Genomic DNA, 20,714 nt, shown 5'->3' on the forward strand with positions numbered 1-20,714 from the left:
GCTCTATTAATAGCCCCCTAGCCCAGCCTGCTAGCCCCAAACCCGGATGCCAGGAGCTGTGAGTCAGCAGCTAAAAATAACGGAGAGCAACTGCACCCCAACCCCAACGAGCAGCTCCCTGAGGCCCTCCACCCTTAAGTTTTTGTCAGTCCCAGTCTCCAGCCGAAGGCCTCATAGAAGTTAAGTGAACCATAGCCGCCCAGTCCTCCTGGGAAGACGGTAAGGATAGGCGGTGGCAGGCTCAGGGCCGACGACTCAGGGGCTAGGGGCTTTAGGGTCTGGGACTAGGTCCCAGCATTCCGGCGGTTACACGACTGCTGCGGAAAGCCTGGGAGCTGAGAAGTTGAGGCCCCGGGGGCTGGACAGCCTGGAGAGTGTCAGGATTGGGTCGGAAGGGGAGGTGAGTTAGAGGCTGCTGGGCTGCGAGGCTGGACGCCTGGGAAGGGGCAGAAAAGTAGGGCTGCGGGGCGGAGGTGCGCGCTGAGAGGTGAGAGCCTGGCAGTACCTGACAGGCTGCGCGCCCCGGAGGTGAGGCCAGCGGTCGGTCAGATGGAGGGACGGATCGGGAACAAGGAAAAACTAAGGAAATGCAGCTTGAAAAGGTAGTGCGTGAGGGAGACCTGGCTGTTGCAAGGCGGCGTGGACATCCGAGGAGACTGGGACCAGACAGCAGCCGTGGCGTTGGCTCCTGAGGCGCCTACCTCCTCCGGTTCCCTTGAGCGCCGCCGCCCCCTCCCACCGCGCCAGCTGCAGGCCAGGTATGTTGGCTTGGAGCACTGCCTGTGTACGTGTGTGCATGTGTATCCATGGCGGGGGCGGGGCGGTGAGAAGGGAAGGGGCGGGACCCAGACGGAGGAGGGGGCGGGAATACAAATTCAAACACGCTTCCGTCCATCCCGAGACCGGAAGCGGTCAGGGGTATCTTGGGAATCGTAGTTCCCCGGGCTGGGGTGAGAGGGGGCTGCCTTGGAATCGAGTAGGGTCTTGTCCGGAGGGGCTAGTGCCGCCCCCAGGTCCCAGTCTGGCGAGAAGAGAGGAATTGAGAACCGAAACTCCTGACCTCGCCAGCGTCTTAATTCAATTTCCTTTCGTATGGAGACGCGTACGGGGGTGAATGTTGGTGCGGTGGGGGACTGAAGAGTCGGCCACAGAGCCTGCTCCGGTCCCCGGTTTTGCCTTGGCCCCCTCCCTCCCCCTTCTACCGGACTCCTCACCCTAGATCAGCGCCTCACTGGTTTTAGCCCAGGACCTCACGAACAGCAAACACACTGGGGAACTTGTTCTCGAGGGGAAGGAGGGCCTGGGAACCAGACCCTGCGCGCCGCAGCTCAGAGAGGCGAAAATTTTGTGGAAATCGGCTTATACCCTTAGGGTCTAGAGTCAAGGACACAGGTCCCCAACCCGCACGGAAAACAGGTGGCATTCATACGTCACGGTGACGGCTGACGCAGCCTTCTTCTTGCGGCAGGTGACCACAAGGTGGAGCTACAACGCAACTCTGCACAGCGTGCCTCGGGCCCCCCAGAGTGTCCCCCGCGGGGGTTGCTTTCCTGCTTCCTCTCTTGCAGCCCTTCATTGTGGGAGGTGGTCCTCCCGCCTCCAGCCCAAGAACCTCCCCTTAATGACCCCTCAGTGTCATGTCACATGAGGCCGGGATGGAAGGTGCACCCCCCAACCCAAGCCCCCGCGCTGAAAAGATCAGACCGCGACCCAACAGGGGTTAAATTCATTAAGTATCAGCTTAACAACGTAGGAGGAGCCAACCAGTCTTGAAGAAAAGTCTGTGAACAGCAAAAAGCCACCTATAGGTGCAGAATTAAACAGCTACATGGGCTCTTAAGCCCCCAGCATCTAAGCAGGAAAGCAGTTAAATTGCGGCGGTCAGGAGGGACAGTGAATGGAGTGGGTTTAGTGTTTCCATCATCTTAGTTCTCAGGAAAGGCCGTTCTGTCATCTCCTCCGGTCACTGGTCCAAGCTGGTCTGTCCCTGACACACCCTGTGCCTTCTACACAAGAATAGGTACAGGCAGATCTGAAACATTATTGTGGCAACCTCCTTCCCACTTCCTCTGTTCTAGTTTCATTTGGGGAGAAACCTCCCATGACTGTCTTCCCAACCACCTCAGGTCAAAACCCTGAGGGGAGTCAGACTCCGTGGAAGCTTGCTGCATGCCCACAATCTGTGCAGAGGGCCCTCACGGTTCAAAACCTTCCGTTGGCCAAGTTTACCCCACCCCATCCCCACTCAGCCACTCTCCCTTCCCTGTTGTTAGTCAGTCCAGACAGGCCTCAGGCTCTGGTTGGTGGGGGTCCAGGGTTGGGCATTCACTCCATTATGAAATTGTTGATCCTGGTCAGCAGCACTGCTGTTTCTAAGCCTAGAGCAAGGGGTGGGGAGAGGGGAGGACATATAGGGAGTGACCAAAGGGCAGGCTAGAGGAGGAGGAAAATTGAGGTGAGGGGAGAATGTCCTTACCAGTTTTCTCTCTCTCCTTCTTACATCTCCTAAAGGGAGAAAAGCTTCCCATTACAAGTTCAGCCAGCTTCATGCATGACCTTTGGATCCCAGGTTCCCCCACACTGCCTTTCCTGGGTTCCAGCCAATTTGGCATAGAAGGAAGGGTCTCAGACCCTCAAAGGAACCACATAGCCCCAACCCTGTGCTCCCGGCAGCATATGTGGGTCTGAATCACCCCCATCCCCGGGACCCTGTGGGGAGAGTGAAGACCCAGGAAGCCGAGGCGTGAAGCACTCACCCTTGGAGGAGGAAGGTCCACAGAAGCAACAGGGTGGACACACAGTTGGTGATGACCCACATCATTAGGTAGGTTTGAGGGGGCTACGGGAAGAGGAAGAGGCACCTGTTGGTGGCCGGAGCGCCAAGGGTATTATATGGGGGAAGGGCATGGACTATGTAAGGAAGAGAGGGCCTGGGTTAAGGAGAAGCGGGGACAGGGGAGGAAGGCGTGGGGGGACAGTCCCAGAGCCCTTACGATGATCCAGACAGGGTAACGCATCTGCTGGAGCAGCTGGCAATCGTTGGTGGTGACCGAATCCACCCCTGCGCACCAGAGCAGGGAAAAGAGCCAGGGCTTGTTCACCACAAACAGGTTCACCGAGACATTATCCTGGTGTAGTGCCCTGTGGAGGTGGGAAACAGGAACATCGAGGGTCACGGGGCACGAGGCACAGAAGACAGCCCCCGTCCACGCTTGAGTCTACAGCCTCGCTGCCAAGGAACTATCAGTTTGATCTTTACACAGCAGCCCCTGACCAACGGTGATTTTCTTTGCATGACTGCACTTTGCCTCCTGGTGGGGCCCACCTCTGGATCTTAGCTTTTCCATCTGGGGCTCCCGAATGTGTTTCTCCTCTTTGTCCCACGACAGTCCTTGGGAGGTCTGAGGAACAGGTGACCATGTCCCCAGGCCCAGCAGCCCTAGTTCCTTCAACCCGAGGGCTGGGGGACCTGCCTGCTCCTTCCCTTGGCCATCCAAACCTCGCCTAAGCTGTCCTTGCTTCAGTTTCTCAGTGTTCTTTTTCAAGTGTGGGGGCTTGCCTCTGAACGTGATATCCCAGGTGGGCCTGGCCTAGCTTTGAGTACAGCAAAACCCCTCCTGGCTTCTGGGCACGATGCCTGCGCTCAGGCAGCCCAGGGTCAGGTTGGTTTTGGCAATGTCACATGCCACCGATGACTTAATATGCACACTATTCAATCAAAGCCCCGGTCTCTCTCGCACATGTTCCTGCTGAATGCCAGGATCTCTCTTGTCTTTGTTGCAACCGAACTTCCGTTGGACCGCAGATTGGGGTCTCTGCATCTATCCCTGTTGTGTTTTCCTGTCAGTACATTTGGTCCACAGTCTTGGAGTGTGTAGGCCTTTTGGGGCCCTGATTTCATCACCAGTGTATTCATTACTGATTCATGTCTTTTGGAAACATGATCCATAGTTGAGGTTGGCTAGGGCAAGACTAAGGGAGGGCCAAAGCCAATGTCGTGTCTCCCTCCACGGTGACAGCTCTGGGAGAGGTCCTTGAAATACTTGCGATTACTGGGCTATCATTCAGGCCATGGGTTTTTTTTTCCCCTCTGTGACCGCAGGGACCTTATAAGAGACCTTGGCAACTGCATGATTTGCAGTCTATCCTGTTTACTGGCTCGGTCCGCTTCTGGGGCCCAGCTCACATCTGGCACTCTCTCGTCTCTCACCTGGACCTATTCTCTCTTGCACTTATCTCTTTGGTGAAGAAGGAAATCTAAAACCATTCTTGTGGCCTCCAAGGGCCTACCCAGTTTGACTCCTGCCTACCTCCCCAGCCTCAGCTTCCCCTTCCTTTGGCTGCTGTCCTTGCTCTTGCAGCTCTTGTCATCATTCAGGATCTCCATGTGACTGGTCAGGTCTCAGCCCAGACAGCACGTCTTTAACAACTTTTCCCAATGTGGCCCCTCTTGAGCCCTCACTCCCAAACCTGAGGGCTCTCCTTCATCTCCCCATCTCACTACCTTCCTATCACCTATCACTATCCACTCTGTGTGTACTTTGTTTGGTTTATGATCTGTCTCTTTCGCTGGTATGTATGCCCAAAACCTGCACAGGGAGTGCCTGACACAGAGTGAGTGTTAGATATATTGATAAATATTTGTTGTACACGTGAATAAATGAACGGCTTCTGTCCTCCCTGAGGTGTCTCCACCCTGCCATGGAGCTTCCTGGGGTCCCCTCGGCTCCTTTCCCCTGGCACTCACTTGATATCCAAGAGTGGCAGGTCTTGGTAGGGGAGGTTGAGAAACTGGGGCCTCTCAGTTCTGTTGCTTCCCTGCTGTCCATATATCTGGCGCATCCTGGGGGCCCGCTGTTGGACGTTGGCCCGATCTTCATCCGGTAGCCAAAGGACCTGTGGTTCAGGGAAGATGGGCGTGAAGCTGGGGAGAGTTTGGGGGTTCCAGAACCAGGGGGCGGGGGAAGAGAGGTCTGACCACAGAAGGGAGTATATGAGTTGGGGTGGGCCTTGGGAAGGCAGTGGCTGGGGAGAGGGGCAAGAGGGAGCACTTGGGTCCTGGCAATATCACCATGGCTTGGGGCACCCTTGCACTCAGCACGGTCTCCAAGGTCTGGTTCACAAATGTGTCATGGTATGTGTGATTTCGTGGGGGGCGACGCAAGTCAAACATGATGGAAAGGTTAAGGACTGCGGCTTCCTTCAGCAGCTCTTCCAACGTTGGTACCGTCTGGTTCTCAGCCTCCTTCCGATCAGGGCCTGACAGCCGCTTGGCCCCCCAGAAGGGTTGCCTCTGTAAGAACAGGAAAATTATTTTAAGACCAGAAGGAACCTTTAGGCTATTTCCATTTTCACTCATTTTCCCCACTTGGCGCCCAGCTTCTGTGCACCTCTGAGCTACGGTCTTTCTTTCTCTCAACTGTAGCCCTTTCCAGACCATCTAACACCTTACGCTGTGACACCCACCTCCCAACCTCCCACCCTCCCAGTTTCCTTACTTCCTCTTTCCTGCTACATTTTCTCTTTGGTCTCATATAGACCTCTGGGGTCTTGACCCTTTGGTTTCCTCCCAGTCCATCAACCCCTTTCTGCCACACCTACATCCTCTCCTACCCTTGGTTCATCCACAGCTTGAATGACTTTTCCACAGCACCCTCCACTCTGTTCCTGCCCTGCCTGCCCCCACCCCCACCAAAATCCCAAACTCTGATTCAATTCTATAATTGTCTGCCTCCTCCAGACCTAGAATTGTGGGGCAGAGCACATCGTGTGGACTGTCACTTTAGTCCTTTTTCACCTTTAGCGCCACTTCATCATCCTTTTTTTTTTTTTTTAAAGTAAGCTCTATGCCCAATGCAGGACTCGAATTCATGATCTTGAAAGTCGAATGTTCTAACGACGGAGCCAGCCAGGTGCCCCACTTAACCATCCTTTTACTTGTTCTTGTTTTGCTCCTTCTTCCATCCCTAGTGGCTGTCCCAAACCTCTGCCACTCTCCTCTTGTCCCCTTGTAATCAACAAATGACTTACCTCCTAATCACCAACACGGACAAAGCAAAGCTATCTAATACCTATTAAGCATTGACTATGTGCCAGGCAGTGTTAGAAGTACTTTATGTATATTAATTTCTTTGATCGTCCCAAGGTACTGTTATGATGCCCGTGTTACAGATGAGGAAAATGAAGCCCAGAGAGACTAAGGAATGGAGCCCAGGCTCACACTAGCTAGCAGGTGGTGAAGCCAGGAGTCAAACCCAGATAGCCCCGATCTTGATCCCTCTGACATGTCATCTTACATAAAGTTCAAATGAAAAACCAGTCAAGTTGCAAAGGAATATATGAAGTGATCCTATTCATGCAAAATGAAAAGTACATGTGTGTACATACATGTATATGGACACATGGAATTATGTGTCCAACTGTTAGCAATGAGTATCTCAGGAGTTGGATTATGGGAGGCTTTTCATCATTTAGGTTATTTTTCTGATGCTTAATTTTTTAAGAGGAATGTGTATTACTTTGATAATCAGGAAAAGAGAAACTGAAGAAATAAAGTACCCTTAATGAATATTTTCTGTCACCTACAGGACCGAGCCTGAACTGGGTCTGGCATTCAGAGGCCTCCGAGACCAAACCCCTGCTCCCCTTGCCAGTCCCACTTCCTACTGCTCCCATGAATTTTATCTCTTGGTCACACTGAGCCAATTTTGTCTGCTGGAAACACTTCTTCATGCCTCTGTGCTTTGCATATGCTCTTCATTCTGACTAGAGTTATAGTCCCTGCTTTCCCCACCTTAAAAACTACTGTCATTTCATGTGCTGTTCAGGACTTCTTTCTTGGGAAACCGCTCCTGATCCTCTCCCATGCCCACTGAGCCAAACAGCAGCTTTGCTCTCTCTCCTATTTACTTACCTACTTATTTATTTATTTTCACCTTTTATTTATTCATTTGAGAGAGAGAGAGCACAAGCAAGGGGAGGGCCAGGGGGAGAGGGAGTAGCAGGCTCCCTGCTGAGCAGGGAGTTGGATGTGGGGCTCGGATCCCAGGACCCTGGGATCATGACCTGAGCCCAAGGCAGACACTTAACCATCAGAGCCACCCAGGTGGCCCTCTCTCCTCCCTATTTCGTAAAGGTCTTGTGATCACTCTAGCTTTCCTATTCTGATAGCCTGTTGGCTCAGCTCTGTCCTGTCCTTGGAGGGAGTGACTTGCAGGCAGAGACTGGATACCAGTAGCTCAGCACAGGGCTCAGAAAATACTTATTGATGAATGAACTTTCCCCCAAGTGGCCCTACAGGTGGTTGCCTCTTCTGTGAGGCTGTCTTTACCTCTAGGAACCAGGTCCCGGCATTGAGCTTCTTCAGTTCGGCGCAGGAGAAGTCACTGCTGTGGGAGGAGGTTCGGGCTGGGAACACAGAGGCCACATCTGTGGTCCGGCTCAGGTGCTCATCATGCATGAGGAAGGGGATCCCATCAGAGCTGAGGGCACAAAGGGGGTGGTCAGAGGGCTGAGCTCTGGGACTGCTCATCACTTCCCGAGCTCCCCTCCTGCATCCCTCTGCGCCCCCAGCTTCTCTCACCTGACCATCACATCGGTCTCAAACACAGCGGCTCCACATTCAGCAGTCTTCCGCAGGGACATCAGGGTGTTCTCGGGGGCCAGCTGGGCAAGGGAATTGACAGGGAGGTAGCAGAGAGGGGTGGGAGCCTGGGAGCTCACAGGCCTGATGCTGCAGCCTGGAGGAGCAGACCCTCTCCACCCTGCCAGCATCCCCCTCAGCGCTCACCATGGGGGCGCCTCGGTGTCCCACCAGACCAGGCTTGGGGGGTAAGTCTCTGGGCTCCATAATACAGGGTGAGGAGATGCATAGTGGGGCCAGGTAGACGGCCAGGGAAACTCCAAAAAATAGGAACAGGAGCAGAGTCTTGGGACCTGTGGGGAGTGGGGCATAGGCTATGGAGAGAGGGTGGTGGGTGAGCTGAGGTGGGGTAGGGGCGGGCAGAGAGCAGAGTGCAGGTGCAGTAGAACAGGCAGCAGGAGGCAGAAGCATCAATGGCCAGTGGGGGTATGTCAAGGAGTGGAGTTGGCACCTCTTCGATGGATACGGTAGAAGGTGTCAGCCACGGGCCAGGCCAGGAGGGTGATGCCAGCAACTGCTCCGATATGAAGGAATGGGGCTGTGGCCTGTGGAGAAGAGTTCTTCTCTCTAGTGCCCCTCCCAGGTCCTGGGTCTAGAGCTACTCGCAGCCCTGGGGACCAGGGGGTTGGACGCAGGCCAAGGCTCCCACCTAGGCAATGGGGATCAGTCACTCACCTGCAGTGACAGACGTAAGCTACGCCATTCCTGCTGCCATTGGACATCCAGTCCCACAAGGCCAGCGGCCACAAGAAGCATAATGAGCAGCAGCAACATCTGGGGGACCGGGGTTAAATGGGTCCTTCTTTGTCAACCTGGGCTCATAGCTCCCCAGGTTGTGCCCCTCCCTCCACCCCCACCCACACTCTATGACAACAGGACCATTTCTTTCCCCTTGACTAATCCACGTTCCTTCTTTCACTCAACACAAATTTACTGGGGTTCAGGTCCTAAGCCTGAGTCCACGGGTAGAATACTGGGGTGCTTAGCAAAGAACTGGCTGAGTGCCGGGCCCAGGGCCTCCCTTTTCCCGCTCACTCCCATCCCCCACTCTACCTTGTGGACACTGTGCAGATGCAGAGGCTGGCCACAGAGCCGCAGGAGCAGGGCCAGGAGCTGGAGGCAGAGGGTGGTGGGAGTAATGAGGCACCCAGAGGGGTCCCTGAGATGGGCTTCCCAGGCTGATGCCTCCCCCGGGCCCTCCCCTGGGTGGCCAGGGAGAGAAGCTGAGCAGGAAGGGAGGACTGAGTTGGGGGGGCGTTAGACGGGCCGCTCCCCGACCCACCAATAGCAGGGATGCATATGTGACAAGTAGAGAGATGACCAGCAGGAATGCCAGGGACCAGTCCATCCAGTGTCCCCAGTGGTGGAACAGGAATCTGTGGGAAGGGAGAGGAAAGTGCCTGAGTGGAGGGGAGGGGTGTTAATAGTGGCCTAAGGGGAGTTGAGGTGGATGGGCCCAGAAGGATGACCAGAAGGGAGTGAGGGGAAGCCCTTCATGGGGCCAGGGGCCCCAAGGACTTGACGGGGGTGGGGGGTGTGGGACGTGGACTCTGTGGAGGAATTTTCTAAGGAGGTTGGGCAGCAGGGCAGCTGGGCAGGGCTGGGGATGACTGAGCACCCAGGGGTCTCAAGGTGGGGTAGAGATTAACGTGGAGGCTGAGGAAGGAGGGGGTCCATGACACACTCATTGAAGTTGTGCAGGTCATTGAGAAGGATGAGCCCGATGTACAGCCAGCCCAGGGAGAGGAGAAAGGTGAGGAAGAGCAGGCCAAACCAGATACAGTCGCACTGCAAAGGGGCAGGAGAGAAGCTCACAGCCGATCCCCACTTCCAGCTCACAGTCCCCAACGGATGGCAGCTCAAGGGGGCTTCCTGCCAGGCGTTGGGCTGCTCTGCTCTGCTCTGCTCTTCGGGCAGAGAGAGATTTTCTTCCTGGGGAGAGAAAGCCCCTTCCCCCCAGCTGCCTCTGAGCACACTGGGCCTCCTTATCCCCTCCAGGCGGCCTCTGCCTCGGACTTCCGGTCCCCCCCCATCCCTACTCCACCTTGCTGGTTTGCATCCTCTCTTTGGGGCATTTCCTCCAGTGGCAGCTATACAGGCAGTGGAGGCAGCGGGCCCAGACGGAGCAGCAGCCGGGGGACTCGGCCATGGTGAGGGCCTGGGAGAAGGGACACTCAGCCATCAGGGACCCTGGCAGAAGGCGGAGCCCAGCCTCCCTCCCAGCATATCTGAGGAGCTGGGGGTGGGGAGGAGCAGAGGCCTGGGCCGCTGCTCAGCAACGGGAGGTCATGGGGCTGCCCTAAATGCCAGATTGGACAAGGACATGAGCCAAGGGTGGGGGATAATCTTTGGGGTCTTTCTTTCCCTTGAATCTGGAGACCTGAAAAGTCAGTGGGAGACCCAGGAGGTCCAGCCTCTTTGCAGGAGGGATGCGTACCCACCCGCCCCAACTCCTCCATGGTTAACAGCATCCATCCAGCTCTGGGGATTGCGTGCTTGCCCAAGGGTGGGGGCTTGGGAGAAACTGCCTGGGGTGGGGCAAATTCATTTCGGGCAAGTTGAGGCCGATCTGGCCAAGCTTCAGGCAGCCCCATGGTGGGGAGCCTTCCACCCCAGGAACCAAGAATAACCTGAAGCGGAGGTTCTAGTTCTGACCTGAGGCTAAGGAAGGCCCCACTAGTTGGCCAGTTGCTATGGATACAGAGATTGCATACACCACAAAGCCCTGACTGAAAAGATCCTTAGTCTCCACCTCCCAGGGGGCAAGGGGCACTGTCAGTGAGAGGAAGACTGGAGGGCCACAGGTTGCCTGGGTCTCCTCCCAGCCTTCCAAAGGAAACATTTTCCTGTCCGCACACACCTGGAAAATCCAAGCTCTTTCACCCCAGTCGTGTCCCTTCCTGCCCAGTCATCCTGCCCAGTCACCCCCCCAACCCCAGCCAGGAACCCAGTCTCCACCTTCTCCCTTTTCGGGGCCCCACCCTCTGAGCTCACTTGGGTGAAAGTACAACAAATACTGGTCAAAGGTGTGTGTGTGTGTGTGTGTGTGTGTATGCGCGCGTGCGCCCCTGAGTGTGGTGGGGGGCGTGGTTGTGTTGGGGCCCCAGGATTGTTAGACCTTGTGCTTTTGGGTCACACTGAGACCTAGCTGGCTTACTGGTCCCCGAACTAGGCTGGGTGTGTATCTTTCTACCTGAGAGGGTGTGCGATTTGTGTCAGCCTTGGTATGTGTGAACGCACTAGTGGCTGTCAGTACTAATGGGTTTCTAGATGGCTTCGAGTGTGTAGAGGAACCCCTGGATACACACAGTGTGTGTGATCTGAGGGACACAAGCCCTTGTCATCTGGGCCCCCGAAAGCTGTGGAGTCTTAGAGGGGGACATAGTGGCCGGTCCCCGAAAGGAGGAGGGTGTGGCTGCTCTTGAAACTGCCCTCCTTACCCCACCGGGGCCTTGGGAAAGGAGGATTAGGGTACGGAGTGGAGGGGTAAGGGGGCTGTAGCTAGGGGAAGGAAAACTCTCCCCTCTCTGAGACCCTTCCCAGGGGAAAAAAAAAACAGCCTAAAGGGAGTCCCCTGCTTCTTCCCATCCTGGGACTGGCTTCCAGTAGCCTGCCTGGGGCTCCATCTACACTTCTGCCTCCCTTCAGGTCCTGCCCTTGTACCCCAGACACAGTCTTCCAGAGTCCCACCTCCCTCCAGGAGCTGTCTGTAGGCTGGGGTCAGGATCTCAGTAGCCTGAAAACCCCAATCAGGGAAGTTGAGCAGGGGTGCTGCTCCATCCCTGGACCCCAGCCCCACCACCGGCTGGTGGGAACCAGTCTCCACCCCACCATTCCCGCCTGTCACCCCCAGCCTTCCCCAGCCCTCACACCTTGTCTCAGCGGCAGCTCTGCTCAGCTCTGCGCTCTGCTCTGCTCTGCACTGCTTCCCAGCTCCTCTCCGAGTTTGTCTGTCTCCTCCCTCTTCTAGTCCTTGGCTCAGCCCCACCGGTCAAACAGGTGGCACTGTTGCCACCTACAGGAGGCTGCGTGGCTTATGTCCGAAGGGCTTGAGAGCTGCTCTATGGCCAGTGTTGGGGGGGCGAAGGGGGGGAGGGAGAGCAGATCTGCTTCTTTACTCGCTGCCTGCTGGTTGGGGGGCTTGGCGTAAGGAATTCCTTTTCCTTTGTGCGGCCCTCCCCATCCCTCTTGTCCCTCCTCCTGTTCCCCTCTCAGTCACTGCCGGGGCTTTGTCCCGGGGCTCAGGGAGGTGAGGGCTGAGGGCACTGGCGGGCGGGAAGCTGGGGGGAGGTGACCACACAACTCTGTGACTTGGCAGTGAGGAGAAGGGGCCCAGCCAACCCCCTGGGAAGAAGGGGTGTGTGTGTGAGAGAGAGAGAGAGAGAAAGGGAGAGAGGGAGTCTAGCATTTCCCTCAAGATCCCTGGGAGGATGGCCATGATTCATTAGCCTCCTTTCCCTCCTGGGATCCTACTTCCACTTCTATAAGGTGCATGGAAAACCCCATACAGGGTTGCAAGCTACTTCCTGAACTCTGGGTAGCAAGTTGCCCTGTTTCTGGACCCAGGGTCCCCATGGGCCTTGTGAATCCTAGGTGACACTAGTAGCCCTCCCCTTCCCATCACCCCAGACAGGAGATGAACATTCAGGATGTAGCGAGCCTTGTGTCATTCCTGCTGTCTTGTCCCCAAGGTATTTAGAGTCTCTTTCTAGGAATCATCTGAAGAGTGTAGTGTTAGGGTCACAAGCTTTTTGGAAGATGAACACATGCAAAAGATGCTGTTACTATACATACCATTGGCAGGAGAAGGCTGGCTAGTATGCTACAGTCAGCTCAGTGCTAAAAGCACAGGGCTCTCTCTGGGTGGGATGAGGGCTGGGGGATGGTTGCTGGCTTGACTGACCTTCCCTCTCTACTCTTTGGCTGATGCAGTGGCTCAAAGCCTGGGAGGCTTGCACAGCGTTGGTGGGAAAAAACATCTTCTTTGGGAAAAAATTCGCTTTCCCCTCCCCCGACACGTACTGAATTTGGAACAGTGAGAAGGAAGACTGGCTCTCTTCTGCCAAGAGCAAGGGGGGGCCCTCCCTCTGCCTTCCCATTGTATCCAGGGGCTCTAGTTGGCAATGGCAAGAGGCTCCCTTGCTCCTTTGTCATTAAAATGCAAAGAGAGGCAGGGCAGCTTGCTGGCTGGAGGCCAGAGAGGGCGGCCTGGCCACCTAGGCCTCCTGCGGGCTCCATTTTAGATAGGTTGCCTTCAGTTTCCTTCTCTTGGGGTTTGGTGGATTCTAGAGGAGTCCTGGATTCCGTGGGCCCAGTGCTGGGCTGGGGGTGTGTGCTCTGGGAGCCTTCGGTTAGGTGGGGGGACTGGGATCAGAATGCAGGGATAGTTAGCCCAGGGCTCATGAACTCCTCCGAAGACTTCGAGGCCAGTCAGTAGTCGGTTTGGCAGGCCAGGGCTGGCCTCATTTTAGCTTTAAGCAGAGCTGGGGGACCCTGATGCATAGTAAGGAGTAAACAACACACCCCTCCCCTTTCAAAGGAGACAGCAGGCAGCCAGGACTGTGCTGTCCTGGGACTGGGCAACAGTGTGGTCCCACGGCCAGGCTGTGCCAAGAAACCGGGCTGCAGTGCATTCAGAACAGCTCCCAATACCACCCCAGAGTCACACAAGAAGCTTCACTGTGAGCGAGACCTGGGTTGGGTGCTTGCCCTCATTCTCCTCGAGGGCCTTCCCAGAGGCTGAGGAACACAGGCGATTCTTTTTGCGTCTGGCACAGAGGGTCTTTCCAAACAGTAGCTAGACTAAGATTTATTTATTTACTTAATATTAACACTTTAAAAGATTTCATTGACCTCAGCAATATGGAAGACAACTGAGGGCACTGTTTAAAACCCAATCCAGAGACAGGGCAGGAAATATCCCACAATCACCCCCATTCCTGATGGGGGATGAAGGATTGGGGCCAGGCCTCCAACCTTGGCCAGGCTCTGCCATGAAGCTGAGACAACCTAGAGGTAAGACAGTCTCGGCCTTGTCCCCATCGGGGAGGTGGGGGCACAGCCTTACCTGCTCACAACAAAGAAAGAGCTAGATTGTACTGAGGATTGGCTCCTGATGAGTCATCAAGAAGGTCAGTTGGTTCTTTCTTCAGCAGGTGGCTCGGCACCTTTCTGGAGAAGACAGAGTAGTAGTCTGGGGCTAGGGGGCTGGAGAATAAGGGCCAGCAACCAACAAAGATTTCCTCCCATGTGGTAACATGCTGTCCCCCCACCTTTTTTTTTTTTTTTTTTGCAACAGCAAGAACCCTGAAATCCAGAGGAGTCATTAAAGAAACTCCTTCTGGCTGCAACCTGAAAGCATCTCCCAAGACAGATAGGGGCTGTGAGAGGACAAGTCCGACTTCAGTGGGCTTCTTCTTCGATAGGGGAGCAGCCAGAGAAGAAGCTGGTATTGCTGGCCAGCGCTCGCTTCTTTTTCTTCCCTGGAGCTTTATTTTCTTGGGATTCTTTTGCTACATGTTTCAGTTCTGGGAGGCCAGAGTTGGAGGCAGCTGGGGCTGTCTTCTTCAACAGCACCTGTTCCACGTCACACATCTCTTTCAGGATCTAGGAAGGGCAGAGACAGGTCTGAAGAGATCTTGGGTCGGGGCAGAAGCTCTGCCCAGCCACACTGCTACAAATGCTCAGCACGCTGTAGTAGGCAGTGTTCCCCAAGATTGGTGTCTTGAAAAAAAAAAAAAAAGACTCTGGCCTATGCCCGTTTCCCACCTCCCAGCAAGTTGATTATACCTCTCCCCCTTTTCCTCCCACTGTGCTGTCACAGCCAATGCAGAGATGACCTAAGACAGCTGGAAATGCCGGCCTTTGGCCCACCTACCTTGCTGTTGGGAGTGGCACAGACAGGGTTAAAGAAGCTCAATCCTGGGGTAACCTCTGTGGGATCCTCCAATTTGAAAGAGCCTTCGGAATCCTGGGTCCGCTCAACAGTGCCCAGGCCATCCTGAGAACCAGACAGGCATATTAGAAGTTTGGCTACCAGAGTTCCAAAATCAGTCTGCTCCCCTCTAACCAGTGAGGTACCGGCTCTGAGGGCCTCATCGATCAGCCAAGGCAAGCCTTTTTTTTTTTTTAAAGATTTTATTTATTTGACAGAGGGAGACACAGCAAGAGAGGGAATGCAAGCAGGGGGAGTGGGAGAGGGAGAAGCAGGCTTCCCACCAAGCAGGGAGGCCCATGCGGGGCTCAATCCCAGGCCCCTGGGATCATGACCCGAGCTGAAGGCAGCTGCTTAACGACTGAGCCACCCAGGTGTCCCAGTTGAAGCAGCTCTTAGGGAGACCCTGCCTGCGGTTTCTCACCATTGTAAAGCTTAAAGGCAGCTTCTGAAAGCAAAGGACAAGGTAGGGGAGGAGGAGAGTGGACATCATGAGCAGTGTTTAAAACAAAGCCAAGCTTTGGTCATTTCTTGATTCATCTTCTATCCTCTGTAATCTGCACTACCCTTTTTAGCATGTCCACAGGGTGTTTTCTGTATTAGTCTTCCTTTCAGAGAAGGGAACGAAGGCCAAGAGCGAAAAGTTACTTGGGTAACAAGGCGACTCTTAGGTAGAGCTTGGATTAGAATTATAGCCTGTTGTCATGGCAACAGAACAGGATTGAGAGTCAGGAAGTCCGAGGTCTAATCTTAGCTGTCAAGACCAGCTGGGTAATATTAGGTGAGTCACTTAAGCTTATCTCTGGGTCTCACTTTCCTTCCCCATATAATGGGAGCGTGGGACTAGATCAGCGCTTTGACAAGTGACATCCTCAGAGGAAGCCCAGTATAGAAAAAACAAGTAAAGAGCAAGTTGCTCTGATCGACATAGGGTCGAACTGAGACAGGCCCGGTCCTCTGTTCAGGAAGCATGTCCATGGGGCCACCGTAGGACTCCAGACCCCAAACTGGAAGAACCACGAGGAACCACGGCTCCTACTACTTCTGCAATTCTCAGCCTGACCCCCAACTTGTCACATTAGTCGTCTAATGACTGTCTGCTGCGGAAGTCATTTTAATAGAAGCCCCAGGGCAGAACTGTTCACATGCAGATGTTCAAGAAATGCATGATGAAGTATCATTATACTAAGCTTGCTGGAGTTATTGTAGATCACCTAGAGAGCTGAGGGAACAAGCTTCTGCCATGGGCACAGGTAGGTGTAAGGTAATCTTTATTTCCCTGAGTTTGCTCTTTCCGGGAGCAATGCAAGGAGGACAGCTACAATTAACTTGGGCCACAACAGTGACTATTTGAAAGACCAAGCTCCTGTGGGTCTTTTCCTAGAGGCATGGAGTAATTGGTTCCCATGGACAAGGTCTAAACAACTAATGTCTCAAGATGTCAGAGGGATTAAGTTCCTCCCTGGAAGCTGCCACGTGGCCCTTAGAGCTCCAGCTAAGCCTCTGGACTAGTTTGGTCCTGCGTGTCTATGTGCCTGTAGTTGCCTGCTTTCCTGTTCCTTGTTCCGGCCTCAGAAATTGTACCCAAACTTCACAGCCAAGTTGGGCATGGGGAGCTGCATATCTGGCAGTCTCCTGCGAAGGGCTGTGGTTTCTGAAGGGGCTATGTCGACAATGCTAGCAGAGAGGAAGAAGGACTGAGAAGGGAAATGTCTCTGATCGCAGAAGGCATGAGAATGGTAGGGAGAGCTGTGTAGGAGACAGCCAGGCTTTAGGGTGGTGGGAACCGGTGGGAGGCCCAAAGGGATGGGGAGGGCCAACAGAGCTGGTCCTACCTTGTCTTGCTGGCGGTTCCTACACTTTGTGGGGTCACAGCTGCAGTCCACGCCACAGTCTGACTTCTGCCTCCTGCACCCACACTGCTTATTCCCACACCAGCCCTTGCAGGAACACTGCAAAACCAGGTTTGGAGAAACACATGTCACTGCAAGGCCTAGAAGACCAATGTAATGTGCCTCCCCTTCTTTTGCAAGCCTTTTTAGAAGACATGGAAAGTGGAAAATGGAAATGGAAACTTAACCAAACTTCTTTCTCCTCCGTCCCTCTTCTTTAGGGAAACAGTGATCCCCAGAACAACGAGAGGTTGCCTAACCACACATCATGCTAGACAAATCCGTTTTCTGGTTTGGATTGTATACTTGAAAGACTGATCGGAGGGATGCCAGAATAATGCAGGGTAATTGGCAAAGTCTCTCATGATGATCTTGCGATCAAAGCGACAAATTGCAAGTTGGGGGGTGGTAGGGATATGTGTGTTTAAGGGCTGAGTATACTGGCTCGTTATCTTTAGCTCTACCCAGTGGTACCTTCACCCAACTTTCATTTCTGCATTTTGTTCAGCGTCAGCCAGGGCTATGTCCTCAGCAGTTTAGTTTAATCATTCAACATTTTAATAAATCACGGAGGATATGAAATAAAATCATTTACATTTGTATAGCACTTTACAGTTTTCAGAGTCCTTTCATATATATAAATGCCAAATCTCATTTGATTCTCATGGTCTATAAGGTAGTTCTGTTTATCAACTGTAACAACGGCACAAAACAGGAAAGATGATTCATAAGTAAGATAACAGAATCACAATTCAAAAATATTTTGACAGGCTGAAATTCTGGGCTGCCTGTCGAAGGAGAAGTTATAACGAGGATAAACAGAAGTCTGGCATCTGGGTTCTCCCCGCATCAGCCGTATAAATATAATATGGGGGGCGAGCTGGCGTAAAAGTAGTTGGTGCAAAAAGGGCCTAAGGATATGGGGTGTTAGCAAGTTCCATGAGTCAGCAGTGTGAAATGGCTGTCAACAAGCAAATCAGTCAGGCAGAAATTGTCCAAGTTCATCCATAATTGTGACATCCAGAAATGAGCATCGCTTTCTAATGCTGGTTTGGCCATTGTGAGGTATACTGACACAATGCAATTCCCTTGTTTGGAAATCATGGGGAGCAACTGCTTGACTAGACTCTGGGTCAGTCTGACCCCACTTGATAGAACATACTCTATTTTAGAGTATCATACTTTTGTTTGGGTATATAAAAGCACAGACCACAGCAACAAAACCCACTCATGTTCTCACTCTTCCCTTAATAACTAAAATACAGATATAACTGAAGCCTCCTACCTACCTTTTCCCGATCCCATTCACCTCCCTCTCTCCCAGGGGCAAAGTCTCTTGAATTAGGTGTTTATTATTCCCATGCAGGTCTCTTAAAAATTTATATTCATTCATTCACCACATATGAGTTTGCTTAAAAATAGAAGGAATGATTTTACATGTTCTGAAACTTTATATAAGTGGTATCTTACTATGGCACTGTTATAAGTACTTTCCATGTATTAAACCCACTTAATCAGTAAATATGTTTCCTGGTGCACACATTGGGGAGTTTAGGGTGTGTATGTGTTTAATAAAGAGGCCATTAAACAAAAAAAGAGGCAGGTGACCAGTGTTATAGGAAGTGATGTTACATGAGAAATGGTGGAAGAAGGGCGGTTAGTTTGGCTTGGAACAAACATAAGTGGCAGAGTTCACAGAATGATGGATTAGAGTCAGACGAGACCTCGGTGACTGTCTGGAGCCTGATTTGATGTATGAAGCCCCCCTCTAATGTCCCTGGCCTAATTATCTGAGGCTCTATTTATCCTGAGATGAGGATAGTTTCTGTAAAACTTCTGACCACAGGACCCCGTTTTGCTGTCTGGAATGGTAAGGAATTAGTTTAACCACACTTAAACACAGCATTCTTGTTCAAACCCGGAGCATAATTTCCACTACCCAGTCCCCCTCTGTCCAGAACCTCTCAAAGCTAAATATACCTACCTTCCTCAACGATCTACCACATGACATGGTTTCTTAGAATCCTGGTCACCTTGGCCATACACCAATTTGTCGAAGTTTATCCTTGATTGTGACATCCAGAAATGAGCTCCACTTTCTAATGTTGGTGTGGCTGGCCATTGTGAGGTAGGCTGACACAACACAACACCCCTATTAGGGACCCAGTGTTCATGAGGCCTAAAAATCACAGTAGCTTTTTATCCTTTGTCATATCTTTGTGAATCCATACTGAGTTTACAGTTAAATACAAACCCTTATGTCTCTCTCATAGAACAACTGTCATTGTTCTGTTAGTTGTGAAGGTAAAAGAAACCATTATAGTATTTTTTTCCTGATTTAAAAAAAAAATTTTTTTAAGATTTTATTTATTCATTTGACGGACAGAGATCACAAGTAGGCAGAGAGACAGGCAGAGAGAGAGGGAGAAGCAGGCTCCCCGCTGAGCAGAGAGCCCGATGCGGGGCTCGATCCCAGGACCTTGAGATCATGACCTGAGCCGAAGGCAGTGGCTTAACCCACTGAGCCACTCAGGTGCCCCTTTCCTGATTTTGAGATTAATACATATCACTTTAAAAATCTGAAAATCGGGGCACCTGGGCGGCTCAGTGGGTTAAAGCCTCTGCCTTCGGCTCAGGTCATGATCCCAGGGTCCTGGGATCGAGCCCCACATCGGGCTCTCTGCTCAGCGGGGAGCCTGCTTCTCCCTCTCTCTCTGCCTCTCTCTCTGCCTACTTGTGATCTCTCTCTCTCTCTCTGCCAAATAAATAAACAAAATATTAAAAAAAAATATTTAAAAAAAATAAAAATCTGAAAATCAAAATCATGATTTTAAATGTTTAATAGCTGTATATAGTGTTTCATCATGTAGAAATGGCAATTTATTTAACCAGGCCCCTAATATTAGATATTAATAATGTTTTCAAAGAAACTGCTTCCTATTACCAATCATATTACCATAGATTCTTGCTACGTAAACAGAATCTAAATGTTCCCGCCATCAACAAGGCTCTCCAAGATCTCCAAGATCTGGCTTGACCTTGGCTACTCTCTCCCATTTTTCAATACTCTCCAGCTACCTTGGCCTTTTCAAATGTTCCTTGATAAACCAAACCCACTCTTGCCTCAGGTCTTTGCATTTGCTGTTTCCTTTTCCTGAAATGTTTTCCCTCTAGTTCTTTCCCTGACTTGCTCCTTTACTTTGCTGAGATCTCTGCCTAAGTATCTTGTCGTCGGAGAGGCAGGCAGAGAGAGAGAGAGAGAGGAGGAAGCAGGCTCCCTGCTGAGCAGAGAACCCTATGCGGGCTTGATCCCAGGACCCTGGGATCACGACCTGAGCAGAAGGCAGAGGCTTTAACCCACTGAGCCACCCAGGTGCCCCCTAAGCACTCTTTTAAAGAACTCTTTTCCTACCCCAGAATTCTCTATGATGTCACTATATTTTCTGTCTATCTCTTACCATCATCTAAAAATTATTTTAATTTGGGGGCACCTGGGTGGCTCAGTCCATTAGGCATCTGCTTTCAGCTCAGGTTATGATCCCAGTGTCCTGGAATTGAGCCCAGCATTGGGTTCCCTGCCCAGCTAGAAGCCTGGTTCTCCCTCTCTCTCTGCTGCTCCCCCTGCTTGTGCTCTCTTGCTCTCTTTGTCAAATAAATAAATAAATAAAATCTTAAAAAATAAAGTTATTTAATTTATTTTTCTGGTCATTGTGTTGTATCTCTCCACAAGAATGTGTTTGGTTTCATAAGGCCAAGGATCTTACCTGTCATGTTTGTTATATATCCTCAGCAACCAGAAACAGTGCTTGGTATATAGCTCAGTGCTCACAAAAGATCTGTTGAATGAGTACATCTTTTTATGCACGACTGACTATCTCCTTAGTATAAATTCCTATGCTTATCCTTATTGAGCCAAAGGACAGAACATTTTTAAGACTTTTGATACATCCTTTTTTTTTTTTAAAAGATTTTTAAGTAATCTCTACACTCAACATGGGGCTTGAACTTACAACCATGAGATCAAGAGTCACACGATCTACTGAATGAGCTGGACAGGCACCCCAAATTTTTGATACATATTTTCAAGTTGCCTTCTAGAAGTACACCAATTCACATACCTAATAGTAATAGACAGGAATGTCCACATTAGTCACAGTATTACTGGGCATTATAATAAAGAAATCTTGCTTCTTTGAATAATACAGGACAAAAGACAGAGTTCTATGACATGTCCTAGGACACCTTA

At 51.9% G+C, this 20,714-nt stretch overlaps 2 protein-coding genes across 2 annotated transcripts in view; both read right to left on the reverse strand.

The window, feature by feature from the left end:
- Positions 1-1,714: 1,714 nt before the first annotated feature.
- LOC111161024 (glycerophosphodiester phosphodiesterase domain containing 2) lies at positions 1,715-11,680 on the reverse strand. Its single transcript, XM_022524468.1, has 16 exons — positions 11,515-11,680; positions 9,687-9,800; positions 9,327-9,430; positions 8,925-9,018; positions 8,696-8,755; positions 8,318-8,416; positions 8,094-8,187; positions 7,790-7,935; positions 7,583-7,665; positions 7,331-7,481; positions 5,072-5,293; positions 4,748-4,896; positions 2,994-3,141; positions 2,757-2,839; positions 2,477-2,505; positions 1,715-2,378 (listed from the first exon to the last, which is right to left on the reverse strand). The coding sequence occupies exons 2-16, from the start codon at positions 9,789-9,791 to the stop codon at positions 2,326-2,328; spliced, it is 1,620 nt and encodes a 539-aa protein (XP_022380176.1). The 5' UTR covers positions 9,792-9,800; positions 11,515-11,680; the 3' UTR covers positions 1,715-2,325.
- A 1,767-nt stretch (positions 11,681-13,447) lies between these two features.
- The window catches only part of LOC111161023 (kinesin family member 4A), a 114,175-nt gene continuing 106,908 nt past the window's right edge, over positions 13,448-20,714 (reverse strand). Inside the window, exons 29-31 of the mRNA XM_022524466.1 lie at positions 16,412-16,528; positions 14,520-14,642; positions 13,448-14,248 (exon numbers count right to left, since the gene is read on the reverse strand). Of these exons, the coding sequence (XP_022380174.1) occupies positions 14,045-14,248; positions 14,520-14,642; positions 16,412-16,528 (444 nt within the window). The 3' untranslated portion in view covers positions 13,448-14,044. The remainder of the gene's footprint in view (positions 14,249-14,519; positions 14,643-16,411; positions 16,529-20,714) is intronic.

This window comes from Enhydra lutris, unplaced genomic scaffold (genome assembly GCF_002288905.1).
Source record: "Enhydra lutris kenyoni isolate GAN:26980312 unplaced genomic scaffold, ASM228890v2 scaffoldscaffold81, whole genome shotgun sequence".
NCBI lineage: Eukaryota > Metazoa > Chordata > Mammalia > Carnivora > Mustelidae > Enhydra > Enhydra lutris.